General features: G+C 38.4%; 1 protein-coding gene across 11 annotated transcripts in view; it reads left to right on the forward strand.

The window, feature by feature from the left end:
- The first annotated feature begins 3,688 nt into the window (after positions 1–3,688).
- neb (nebulin) overlaps positions 3,689–13,674 on the forward strand; it is a 67,127-nt gene continuing 57,141 nt past the window's right edge. For 10 of the 11 annotated variants that reach the window (XM_088010968.1, XM_088010938.1, XM_088010945.1 and 7 more), the window contains exons 1-16: positions 3,689–3,791; positions 4,533–4,581; positions 4,851–4,936; positions 7,439–7,492; positions 9,053–9,160; positions 9,269–9,376; positions 9,499–9,603; positions 9,700–9,804; positions 9,915–10,019; positions 10,570–10,674; positions 11,342–11,446; positions 11,523–11,630; positions 12,711–12,827; positions 13,103–13,204; positions 13,284–13,391; positions 13,508–13,612. In XM_088010968.1, coding sequence (XP_087867094.1) covers positions 4,871–4,936; positions 7,439–7,492; positions 9,053–9,160; positions 9,269–9,376; positions 9,499–9,603; positions 9,700–9,804; positions 9,915–10,019; positions 10,570–10,674; positions 11,342–11,446; positions 11,523–11,630; positions 12,711–12,827; positions 13,103–13,204; positions 13,284–13,391; positions 13,508–13,612 — 1,401 coding nt within the window. In that variant the 5' untranslated portion in view covers positions 3,689–3,791; positions 4,533–4,581; positions 4,851–4,870. The remainder of the gene's footprint in view (positions 3,792–4,532; positions 4,582–4,850; positions 4,937–7,438; positions 7,493–9,052; positions 9,161–9,268; positions 9,377–9,498; positions 9,604–9,699; positions 9,805–9,914; positions 10,020–10,569; positions 10,675–11,341; positions 11,447–11,522; positions 11,631–12,710; positions 12,828–13,102; positions 13,205–13,283; positions 13,392–13,507; positions 13,613–13,674) is intronic. The other variant, XM_088010940.1, reaches the window with a different exon arrangement.

Genomic DNA, 13,674 nt, shown 5'->3' on the forward strand with positions numbered 1-13,674 from the left:
AAGCCTCAGATGTAATTCTAGTAAAAAGCCTGTTAGATGAATTAAAAAGAAGATAGAGTAAGAGAAACTTCTGGATGATCGATTGGCTTACAGGGTCTTTATTAATAAAAACAACCATCCCAGCGTTACAGAGTCACTTTGTAACCAACCAGATGATTTAATTTGAGACTCCTTACCTCACTGGGATGTTTTCTGTACATGTTGATGGGCTGAGGTTGGCTGCTGGCAGTATCTCTGTTGTAGTTGTCTGTACTGCAGCTGTTGTGTCCCTGGTCATCAGTCATTTTTTCCAGTGACTAAGCATCATGCAACTCCCTCCTGGATGCTTGTTTGTTTTACTGCAGCTTTCACTGAATGACTGCGATGCTCTTTAGCATTTGAAATCTGTATACTGTTTATATTACCAGAAAAAAAAAAAAAAAAACCCCAACAAAAAACAGCTTAAAAAAATCTAACTAAAATAAGAATGATGAAGCAAATAGATTTTAATAACACTGAGCTTCGACTAAAGGAAAACTGAAAAGGTTGCATATTTAGTTTTCTTTTTAAAACATCCAGCTTTCTTTCAAGGTTAATGAGAATTTGGTTAAAATGTGAGGGACCAATAAGTGAACCTTGGAGAAACTCATAAGTTAAATTAAAACAGTTTGCTGAATCTACAGTTCAATCAAGGACAGTTCTAGTATTTTGTTTATGATTTTGTGGATAGAAGTTTAAATACTGCATTTGGGTCTAGTTTTGAAAGATGTATCCCTATTCATAGGAAATATTTGAATAGGTTTTAAATAAAAGGAAGTGGGTATCGTATCGGAAAATCAGATTTTCGGTTGTATCCCTAAAATAATTGCTTCGCATTTCAGCATATTAGTGAGTGAGTGCCTAGAGAATTACATTAATAATGGTGTAAACGAATACAGAAATTGAAAGTATAAAACAACCAACAATTATCATATGATAATGAATTTTGTTGGGAGTAAACACCAGTAATCATATATTGTTTTCATTTTTGTTCTTCTGTTTCTTATATTGCCCTGGATTACATCGTAGTAAATACAAATTTAAAAAAAAACTGGACACATGGGACACGTCAGAAAATATTCGATAAAGAAATCATAAATTCTTATTTGGCTAACTCAGCCTTTAAAAACATTTTTGTTATTTTTAAAAATGAGATCAGAACTCCTGGGTTAGTTTGTTTTTTATTTTGTAATGAAGCAGCATTCCTCTTGAGATGCTGGACTCTTTTCAAAACAAAGAGAAAAATCTTTCAGCTGCTACCGTCCACCTTCTTTTTCTTCTTGGGACAAAGAGTGAGTATATAGACATGCCAGAAATAAGAAGCACATTATTTTTAAATACAGCTTTGGTAAAAAGAAAAAAAAGGAAAGAAAATCTACACATCATGTCAATTCTATGTTAAAGACCAGATGATTTCTACTTTAAATCCAGTTTCTTACGTTATTTAAATCCCCAGAATCCTTAAGGCACACAAAAAACCCAAACAATAAGAGTCATTAACATTTACACTCTATAGGGTCAATTTGACTTCAGCTCCACTGAATAAATTTGTCCAGATCTGCCAAGTCGATATAACTCTTATATACCGTATATATATTTTCCCCTGACATAAAAAAACAATAATAAAAACTACGTATGCTAGAAAAATTCTTAGTTTTTTAGGTTAAAAAGAGAAAACGTTTGTTTTGCTTATCAGGTTCCTCAATGAAGAAAATATCAACATTTTATTATACAAGAGAAAATTGATGGTAATTCTTACATTTTATATTCAACGAAAATGAAAAAAACAACATATAATTTGTGATCTAATAAAAAAAGTGAACATCATATTTTCTTTCACAGCTGTTTTAGCAGTTCTCTACAGGTATTTAATTAAAACAAGGCTCTCAAACACAGCATATTAGTTTTGCTCTTTTCATCATCCATCCATCCATCCATCCATCCATCCATCCATCCATCCATCCATCCATCCATCCATCCATCCATCCATCCATCCATCCATCCATCCATCCATCCATCCATCCATCCATCCATCCATCTCCTTTACACCCTTGTCCCTTAGTGGGGTCAGGAGGTGCTGGTGCCCATCTCCAGCTAACGTTCCAGGCGAGAGGCAGGGTCACCCTGGACAGGTCGCCAGTCTGTCGCAGTCTTTTCATCATATATGATAAAAGCAAAACTAAATTTCTAATTATAATGCATGCTCTACAAACATCAAAATCCACAGTTATTAAACGTGTATATAAATAATTATGGACACTCTCTGACCTCAAGATGACTCTCTCTTTGCTGCAGACTCTTCCAGCGAGTTCTGGAGATTTTTTTTTAAACCGTCCTCCTCTCTGTGTGGTGGCAAGATAAACGTAGGTATGTAGTCAGATGAATTTGTCACCATGCCATTTGTTATAAACGTTACAGTTATTGTCCTGAATGCAGATTTAGGCGACTTCTTCCTTGTAACCATTCTGTCATTTCTAATCACCGAGTGACTTGGCGAGTTGGTGTCTGTGGAAACCGGACACCAACTCACTCTGACACAGTAAGACCTAGAAACACCCAGAAAAGCCGTAGCTGAGATACAAATGAGTTTTATGCTTTCTAGAAATTTCCCATAGTTTAAACTCAATCCAGTGGTAGATTCGCACCTTTCACAATAAAGCAAACCAAAAAGGAACAAATTGTTCTTGTGTTCAAAGTGTTAATGCTCTTTGTCATGTTGTGACCACAAATCTAAGAGTGTGGGAACACAACCCCATGAGTCTTTTATGAATCCTTTTAATCTCCCACAGCAACCATCCAGCTGTGCAAAACACCTGGGCAGACCTAGCTCCGTCTTCGAGGCACAGCTCTTCAGAGGTGCGGTTTCCACGCTTTTCAGCTTCCACCTCTTAGATATCCCCTCCACTCAGCTCCTTCAGACTAGCCAGCAGCAATTAGCAAACTGAGCATCAGCTGAGCTCGTTATATGAGCTACTTCTCAGAGCAACGTCGGTAAAAACGTGGTTAAAGGGTTAATAGAGGAGCCTTGTTGTGACAACTTCATGAAGGCTGAGTTTCTTTCAGAAACAGCATGAGTTTTTAAAGAGACAGAGGCCCAAATTCAAGGTGTCAAATTTCCTTTGCTATAAAATGACATTATGTGCCTGGAAAATGCATAATTGTACCCCAGCAAGAAGAAGGAAAATTCCATCGAGAGGATAAGGTTATGTACTTGTGCAGTAGATTAGCTTTTAAAAATATATATATGTAACTTTTAAAAACTTGAAAAAAAAGTTTGCCAAGTTCTGACTTTGCTGACCTGATTATTGACAGGATGCAGCCAGCTCTGGGTCAGCTGATGGGCGACCTCATCAGATAACAGCCTGGCCCCTGATGTTCGTCCTCTCCACTCAGAGGCATATATTTACCCAAGCTTGTTCAGCTTCAGGAGAACTTTTCAAAGAAAATAACAGAAGTTAAAAAACAAAAAAAAAAAAAAACATTCACACTGGGACCCTATTGTGTTTTTGAGACTTGACAGCTCATGCTCCCTCTGGCCTCCCTCGTTAACTGTACCGCTGATGCGTTCGTCTCGACAGGTGCTCCTTTCTGAAATGATCACTTAGGTATATTTAGATTTTGAAACCCGAGAGGTCGGGCCTCTGATTGGCTGCGTCAGCCACATGATAACCTGGGTAGAAAGTGCAGCTGTGTGCTGTCGCCCAGCGTTTCTCTGGAGGGAGGCTGGGAAGGCTTTGGCGGCTTTGGGAGACCAATAAACTTAAGCATAACTGGTAAGCAAAGGAAAGGATAAATCTACAAAATCCCACGTTTTTTTTATACCACCTGCATGGCTTTCCATCAGCTTGGACTGTCTCCGTTTCTTTTTCCCCACTGGCCTTTGGAATCCCAAAGGAGTTGACTGTGGATTAAGAAGCAAGAACGCTTTCGTACGTTTTGAAGGAATAACCTAACAAGCAAGAACTTGAGGAAGTGAAGGAACATCAGGGCCAGACGCAGCTTTGGATTTACCTGAAATCCCAGCAGCATTCACCACTTTGATCTCTTTTAAAACCAAGCTGATGCCTCTTTTTCTTCTGTTTTTCCCCCTTCTACGTCGGCTTTGGTGCACATGGTTCCTAGTTTTACAGATAAGATTTAAGTTAAATCTCGAGATCTGGCAATCAGACGCTAAAAAAGGTAGTTAATATGCCGCCCTATATTTAACCTGCAGCCTCAGAAGGCATTGCATCTCCATTTGCTAAACACAGTCAGCCAATCAGGCTCTGGCATTAGCTTACATGTCAAATAGCAGAAGCACCGTTGGGCAGCTGTCGCCAACCTTCAGCCAGGAGGCACCGTTCCCTCAGCTGTGTTGTGGCATGTCAAGGGGCAGAAGGGTGGGGTGGGGGCTCTTTTGATGCACTGGGGGGTCCAAAAACACAGAATTAGCTTCTGAACCTTCCTGTCCTGATGTGAATGCGCTGATGAACACTACTGTTGAGACGTTTCACACGTTTTGTCATTTTATTTAGGTGTGTGGCAAATCACAGAGTTGGAATCAGACTGAGCCCCTTGTGAATGGCAAGTGAAGCTTCCTTACTATGGAAATACTGTAGAACTTTACTGCTAGCGTTTTTCTTTCTTTCTTTTTTTTTGTTTTCCCCAAAAACTAAGATGAGAGAGGGATGTTTAACAGTTTTGCATGAGTGATTTTTTTTTTAATTATTATTTTTATTATTGTTAGTAGGGGACATGCAGAGTGTTGTATGTTCCAGAATAACGGGCTGATTAATACTTCTGTTCTTGTTAAAACCGCGAATGCCTGAAAGTATCATCTCTGTTTTGTACAGAGCTTTTAAAACTTGCCAAAATGGCAGACACTGGTGACGAATATGACGAGTTTGGAGATGAGGAAGATGAAGAAATCATGGGGGTGGTAAGTGGATGTCTTCTCACCTCTTAGCAAAAGAAAAACAAACTGGCATGCAAGACTCTTTTCTGTATTGCCAATTGTTTTTCACCTTTTTACTGAATTAAAGCACGTGGATCATTTGCTGGATCTGTAGATTCAACCAGATTACCTAGACTATAATACTTAGAGATGCAATTTTCATGTGTATCATGTGTCCATACCTGCTGCCATGCAGTTTCTTTTTTAAACAGACAACAGTTTTGGAGCATTAAACTCTTAAATGAAACTTATTTCCTTGCTAAATTGTGGATATTTTGGCTGCACGACATGAGCAACAACCAGCAATAGCCATAGATTTTAAATACATGGATTTGAATCTGTAAATACTGAAAGGGATTTATTTGTTTTTTATTACTTGTTTAAATGTGAATTAGTGTGCTTTCTCCAGGTTACGCGAATGAGGCCTGTAGCTACAACATGTCTCATACCAGTGCATCATTTCATGTTGTGTTTGTTGTCTCCGTGACAGTGGTTGATGGAAGAGTGAAAGCAGAAGGCTAACAATTAATCCTGAATTTCCAATGGAAACGGGGTTATGGTTAACCTTGTATTCTACATTCACAGTACTGCTGATGTCTTATAGGGGAGCCCAAACGACTCGGGCAAAAACACTGTTCATTCAGTCAGTTTGACTCCCATATAACACATCAACAAACGGATTTGCTGTCTTTCGCTGCAAAGACGCAAATCATTTGGGAGGTGGGACACACGGACAGGTGCAAAATCGATACGCTCTGATTTCACTAGTACTTTCATCTATACTGTGGAGAAAAGTTGCATTGTCTTGCGCAGGATGTGGGACGGCTGTTGTCTAATCTACAGAATGGGGAGAAACATAGTGCTGTTGGGAGACATGATGAAAAATACGTAGCTTACTTTAGAAACTACAGAGTAACTTTTTATTTTATTTTTGGCATAATAAGTGCCAAGATTCAATTTATGTCTTAGTTTTCTCAATCCTTTGTTGTTGTTTCTTTTAATTCTATTTTCTTTATTACTTAGAAGTGTCATTAAATTGCTTTGACCTGGAAAAAAAAACGGAGAGCAGAGATCTCTGAGTGGCGTTTAGACAAATTTAGAAGTTGAGGAGATGGAGACGTAAAGGGAGAGAGAGCGAGGGCAGCAAAACGAGACGAGCTATAAATCACGCTCCAATGCACGTCTTCAACATGTTAACTTTACTGTTGTGAAAGTTGTGCTTAGTAGGGATGGACGCACTGAGGAACAAAAAAAAAAGTCTGAGTTCATCCATGCCTATGGTTCTCCCCTGTCTGATAGATTTGGATATTTAAGCCTCTTACAAATGTTGATTAAAACGATTGAGATGTTATTTCTCTCAGCTCTGGTTGTCCGATTCAACTTATGGTAAATTTGAAGGATTTCGTTGAAGATAAAGTCATAAGCAGAGTCACAAAACAGGAAAATAATAATTAAAACTTCAAACTTATTGAAGCCGTTTTGATCTGTAGACTAAATCAGATTAATTTGTACTAAGTTTAGGGTTAAGGCGCTCCAAAAATGTGCTTCACATTCAAAACACAATGTCTTTCTTTCAAATAGCCAGTATCTGAGGAGGAATGTTGTGTGTTTTACACATCTGGCCAAGGATTTTCTTTATTTCTTACATATTTTTTACAATTTGTCTAATTTCTAATAAAGAACATAATTTACACAGATGATTGTTTTTACAGAAAACACTCTGGAGTTTCTAGATAACTAAAATCATCATTAAAAAAAAAAAGATTCCCAGGTTTTAAACACATAGTCCCCCCTTAAGCTTAAGGTTTTTTCTGTTGTCATATTTACCATCAAAAGCAACAATTTGTTGCATCAAACCAACTTAAATCAAAGGTCTTACCTACAGCTAAGCTAATTCAATTGAAAACAAGTTAGATATTCATTTCTTTAAAGCACTCAAATGAACTGTAGCTCAAATGTAAATGTGTGGAAAAATAAATATATTTATTACCCTGTAATGTGGATTAAGCAGGCTGCTGCCTCTGCTGTAGCAACTGGTCAACAAAGGCAACGGGCAATGAAATAAATAGAAATATTCTCATCTGGTGTTTCTAAATCTATTTCAGGGATCAAAGACGGGGAGCAGCACGGCTTTAATAGCACAGACAATATTAACGCATTTAGTCCTCTGCTTAATAGAGGCTCAGGTCGACTGCTGCCACAGTGACATCACAGCTTATTTGCAGCCGCGGGGGTTCTTATTCGTCTGTAGCATTTCCAGGATGAGAATCTCCTGCTATTCCCCCTGCAGATAATATCCTCCAGGGCATTCAAGAACAAAAAAAAACCCCAAAAAAAACAAAAAAACACCAGTGTCAGTCGTTGGTTAACACCAGAGCTGTGGGAAAAATCAACCTCAATCCACACAAAGTGATCTGCTGTTTCTCCCGTTACTTGTTTTGGTGAGGAATCCAAAAGTCTGTCCTTCGTTTGTAATATGTTGAGCAGATTACAACAACAACAACAACGACGTACTCTGAGCAGCAATCTAAGTCCTCTCAGGTAAAACACCTCCTCCCAAGGTGCAACAGCTCAAGCAGGGCAGGAAAAGCTTGTCTGCATGCCTGAATGGAACAAAAACAGAAGGTCAAATTTGATCAAGCATGTGTTGTTTAACCTTGCTGGGTTTGTATGTTACTTGTAAAGATGATTTGTATCATTAGATACTACTTTTATTTATTTTTTTATTGTTTATGGGCTTTGGTTACTTTTTAGATGGATGCAGAAAATGTGCACACACAGGACGCTCTTTCATTTGTCGGCATCTCTTGTTAAAGCCTCAAAATCAATTCGATGTTTTAACGCTTTAGCATAACCACAAACATTAAATGCTTACAGATCCAGCCTTTAAATCGGGTTCATTCATTCAGTAATATTGTTTACTACAGAATCAAACGTTGCCTCGGTTACTCATGATCCCCACCGCTTCCTTTAAAATGATTTAAACTGAAGCATTTCTCACATAAATTTGACTTTTCAAAATTTTCATCAGGAGGCATTTGGTTATGATTTCCTCTTTTCCCGTGAGTGTTGTTTATCACAGTGCTGCTCTACAAAAGAGGAAAGACAATCAAACACAGAAGTCAAATCAGACATTTGTGTCGATCTGTTTACGTCAGAAAATGGCTACTTACCTAATCTTGGCCTTTTCTTCATAACAACTAACGCTGTGAGTAACAAGGCTTGGACTCACGTCTTCACTTCCCAACAACATGGAGGGCGGTTTATGTTGTTTGGCTTCATACTACAACCAGCAGAATAAGAAACTCCCACAGACCTAATGATGCAGTGCATTCTGTGTACTTCACACTAAAAGTATGCAAAGAAGATGGACAAAAAGAGAGAAGCAAAAGATTCACAAATATGAAGTGAAACAAGGCGAGGTCCTGTTACATGACAAAAACAGATCTGATCTTTATTTTTATTTTTTCCAAACTCATATCTGTAGAAATTCATCCTTTTATTTATTTATTTTGGTCTTTTTAATCAAGCTGTTATTCTTTTGTGATTACTACCTGACGACTCGTCGCATGCTTCTTGTCTCCATTTCAAGCTAAAACCATTAAACACATGACGGATACCAGTAGGGAGTTTATTTTTGAGACTTCCTGCAATTTGTATAAATCAAAATAAACAAATGTCTCTACATTTTTGCAAACTCCTATCAAACCCCACGCGACTCATACTCACTGGCTAAAGGAATGTTTTGTGTTCGCTTAACACTCGTTATTATATCTTCACCCTGCATGATTTTCTTCCATATTGATTAAAATGACACAAACTGGCATCCATGTTGGAATAACTGATGCTAAATAAAGTCTTTGTGAGAATTTATTTTATTTTATTTTTTAGTGAAGGTAAGTAAATAGGGTAATGGCTAAACTAACAAGCTAGCACAGCTTGTTAGCTTGGAAGGATGCTAGCCTCACCTCGCCCCGGTGGATTCCTCCATCGGTTTATCTCCACCTTTTGCTTCATTTGCTTTGAAAGAGCGCTTTCATTTCCCGGCAGCTCTGTTTGCGAGGATAAATAAATTGATGTTTTTGCTCTTCCCGTGTGCAGTCTGGCTTGCCCACCAGGAAAGTCAGAAGGAAGGCTAAGGTCGATACTTCCAAGTTTATGACTCCCTATCTGGCCCACAGCCAGAAGATGCTGGATCAGTACAGCCACGTAAGGCGCTCGTGACTTTTACCGGCTTTTTTTATGATATAACTATATTGGTATTTTGCTTTTGTTTGCTTCTTCAAACTGGACGATATCTTTCTGTATCCTCGGCAGAATAAATACCGCCAAGCTTATGAGCTGTCCAGAGGGGAGCCTCCCGCTTTCACCCCTGACACCCCTGAACTGATTCGCATCAGGAAGGCCCAGGAGCAGCTTAGTGAGGTATCACTAGCACCTGTCGCGCACTCTAAGGGAACAAAAAGACTGCTGTTTTGGATTTCTAACAACAACAAAAAAAATTGAAATATTCACCAAAATAAGTCACGAAAGCCTGTTGCTGACAGGTGAAATACCGCATGGAGGGAAACAAGGCTCGGACAACCAGCTTGTACGGCGGTGACGCCAGAGAGGTGGTCCACGTCAAGCATGTGTCAGATCTGATCAGCAAGGTGAGCAGCCTCAACCTTACGTCGGCGTGTAGACATTTTGAAACAGATTAGCAGGATATCAAATGTTGCTACTGACCTCTGATAATGTTGCTTTAGGTTCTGTACAGACAGAAGTGGGATGAGACGAAGGACAAGTACCTGCTGCCTCCCGACGCTCCTGAGCTGGTTCTGGCTGTGAAGAACGCCGCTAACTATAGCAAGGTAAATTCAGTCAGGAATTCAAGAGTTACTGTTTGCTTGTATGTTTTTCTTTTTTAAATATATATATAGTTTTGCTATTTCTGTAATTAAAAATAACTTTTTGTTTCCAGAAACTTTACACAGAAGCCTGGGACGAGGAGAAGACCATGTACTACCCTTACAGCGACAGCCCTGAGTTGCGCAGGGTGGCTAAGGCTCAGGAGGTCCTCAGTGATGTAAGCCGAATTAGGTTGAATGATCAAACCTCAGGGAATAAATTAAGTTAAAATACAAAAGCTGCAAATGAAAAAAATATATTAAAATATCAATTTGGCCTCGTCTTACCCCAACGTTCCCATCAGTTGTCCTTGCGGAAGCGACTGAACCCCGTCTTACGTTTGATTGGGTGAATGTACACAGTGCTTTACAATAGGTTTCTATTTTATATCCAGAACGGAGCACAGTATGGATATAATATGATGTAAAATGTTACATGGAGATTTCTGACTAATATTAGTGGAAGTTTTTTAATGTTTTAATATGAACATTTAGAACATTAAATTTATTGTATCGAAATTCCTCAAGCACAAAAATTGAAATTTTCATCATAGCATGGTTTTTTTTGTTTTTGTTTTTGTTTTTTGCTTAGCATTTATGTACAAATGAAAAGGATTACAAATATAAATTTTTCATCCATCTTTGTCAATCATTTTCTTTTGCTTGAAAAACATTGAACTTTAATAATTCCTTTAAATGAAACCCCTCTTAATAAATTTCCTCCCACAGATTAAATATAAGAAGGGACACGATGAGCGCAAAGCCAAGTACACGTCCTTGCCCGATCCTCCAGAGGTGGAGCTGGCCAAGAGAGTCGCCCATCAGCGCAGTGACGTAAGCACAACTCCGTCCAATCACGTTCTACCATTAAGGAAATGATAATAAAGGCAGGAGCGTTGATGAATTAATCCCTTCTTTCATCTCAGGTTCAGCTATGCCTGTGCGTGCATTAACCAGACAGAGAGAATATATTTACAGTGTACAAATAACAAATTTAAAGAGACAGCGTAAGGCTTTCTGTACGATATGTAATGACTGTTTTATTACCATGTAGAGCTCCAATGAGTTCATACATTCCCACTCTAGATGTGGGAAAAAACATCACTATTTGTGTAGGTGTTGATATGTGTGGCATTAATCGATACCTAAGTCAACACGAATCACTGGTGAAATTATTATTTTTCTTTCAATTCGGCATTACGTGCAAGACTTGTACAACTACAAAACCGGATAAAATCGTCTGCAGTTATGCGCCGTTATAGAAACACAGACATCATCCGACCATGAGCTGCTGCTAGGAATAACCGGCCACCTGCTCTTTAGCATTACTGTCCTCGCTGAGCTGCAAGGGACAGGCTAACAATAGCTTCAGAAATTCTTCTGATTCCTCCTGTGTTTTTATTAAACGCATGAACGGGTGGCGACACTGTTACAGATCCATCATTGTTACTCTAGAGCAACAATTAACTCTGATTCCTTGTCCCCCCTCTCCCCCCAACAGCTTAAATACAAGGAAGACTACAATAAAAATGTCAGGGGTCAGTGGTGTGAGACGCCTTACTTTGACATCGCCATCGCCAGGATGGCAATGGATAATCTCAGCGACGTGAGTGCTGTGATGAATGTCATTATTTCTGCTTTTGTTCCCTTGTGTCTTATTGTTGTGCAACTTCATTTTCCAGAGAAAATACACTCAAGAGTTTGAGAATATCAAAGACCAAATCTACTTCATGCAAACAGACACGCCCGTGTACGACGCATGCAAGAAGGCTCGCATTGCTGCTAGTGAGGTAAGCTCAGAGGAAGGCGTCTGATTGTTTTTCCTGTATTTGTGGAAGACTCGACAGCGAGTTGAGCTCTCCGTCAGAGCACTGCGTGAGTCAGCCGAGTCCAATCTGATGCAGAAACTCTCACATGCCGATTCACCGCAGTTACAGCCTGCCACAGGACCAACATTTCAACTGTTTTCAGCTTTTGAGAGATCAATAAGCAGCTTTCTGCTTGTTCACTGGAAATGTGAACATGTTGCATATCGTCACCTTCCTAAAATAATAGCCGGAGTCATTTTTTGCTAAAAGGATTAATTATGCATAAAAAAATAGAAAAAGAAAAAAAAATTACTTTTGGCAAAAAAATGATTTAGACCATCGTTTTAGAAAGGTGGCGGTGATTGAAATGTCATTAAAGCAGCATTTTCTGCTTCAATTAGTAATGGACTTGAGTAAAACCCAAATTTTAAAACAAGATTTAGCTAGATTTTATTTCAGACAGTAAAGTAGCAATTATCATTAATGTTAGTAACGAATAAACCACATAAATTAGTAGTTACAATCATGGTAGCTGATGATTCTGTTATTTTTTTTTTTATCTTGTACATTGGCCTGATCAAAAACAAGAAAAAATATCCAGTAAATTTCGTAGAATAGTATTATATTGTTTGTTGTGATGTTTTTAATACAGTAATATGATTTTATCTGGTTAGTCATGCTATCTGCTCTGGTAGGGTTTGCCAACTGTAGTTTATAAACAGCAATAATTGGCACCATTTTAGTTTACACTCTATGACTGTTGAAATGTTTTCAGGGAGCTGAATTTATCTTTCTTTTAAACGAGGTAAAAGTGTTCTGCAATATGTGGGGGAGGGGATAGTACTTTGCTCAATGCCGACCAGAGAAAACTCAAATCACTCTGACACTTCTCATTAGAACGACTTTACCCTGAAAGAATGGAAAGAAGGATATTTTATATGCTGTTTAAAACCTTTCTGTGCCTTAGCTAGTTTCAGTTTAACTGGTCAACGTTATCAGCAGCGTAAGTGAAACCTCACTGCTTGTCTGTTTTCTCTCACATGTCTCTGTTCCTACTTTTAGGTCCAATACAAGAAAGAGTTTGAAAAGACAAAAGCCCAGTGTGACTACAATACACTCCCCGCTACAGAGAATCCGCTCCTGAGACAGCTCAGATACGCCGGCACCATCCTTAGTGATGTGGGTCCTATTCAGTTTCTTATTTGTTTTATCGTAAATATAGTCCAGTGCTTGTTTTCTTTTGTGTTTAAAATGTAGCAAATTTTTTTATATTTACTGTTATTTTCTCTTATTAGTCACTGAAACAGATAGGTAGTTTATTTTCTAACCAGTTTCTGAATCACATTAACTTATCTTTTAATTATGTATGTTGCCATTTTATATACATATTTTATTTCATATTTTTGTTCAATATTTAACGCTGTTTTTTATCTTTTTTCTCGTTCCTTTAACAGAAAGTATATAAGGCCAGCTATGAGAAGTCCAGGGGTTTCAGCATCAACTACTGTGACACACCAAAGTTTCAGATGGACTCAGTGCTTAAAAAGTTCTCTGATGTAAGAACCTGGTGGTTTATCAAATAAGCATTCCTCTTTTTCTCTTTAATACATTAATTTGTCCACTGTAACATTTTAGATACGTTACACAGAGAAGTATGACAAAGAGGTAAAGGGACATTATATCGGCAGCTATGAAGACCTCTACATGGTTCACTGCCAGAAAGTTGAGGAATTTAAGAACGAGGTACGTGTGTGAACGGAGAGTTTTACACTCAAAATCATTATGTTGAGCTAAGATTTTTTTTTTTTGTCTCGTTCAAAGCAACAATTTCTAATTGCATATCCCCCCCGCCCCCCTAGCAATTATATAAAGCGGAATATGAAGACATAAAAACGAGATGCTTCTTCCCTCAAACGGTCACACCTGAGTACGAGGCTACGAAGAAGCTTCAGCAGTGCAGTGACGTAAGTAGTTTTCTCCAGTAAAGTACGTTCAAGCTCTCATTAAGATTCCTTTCTGTCTGTAT

The sequence above is a fragment of the Poecilia mexicana genome, unplaced genomic scaffold (genome assembly GCF_051168715.1).
Source record: "Poecilia mexicana isolate PSO_F unplaced genomic scaffold, ASM5116871v1 scaffold_2, whole genome shotgun sequence".
Lineage (NCBI taxonomy): Eukaryota > Metazoa > Chordata > Actinopteri > Cyprinodontiformes > Poeciliidae > Poecilia > Poecilia mexicana.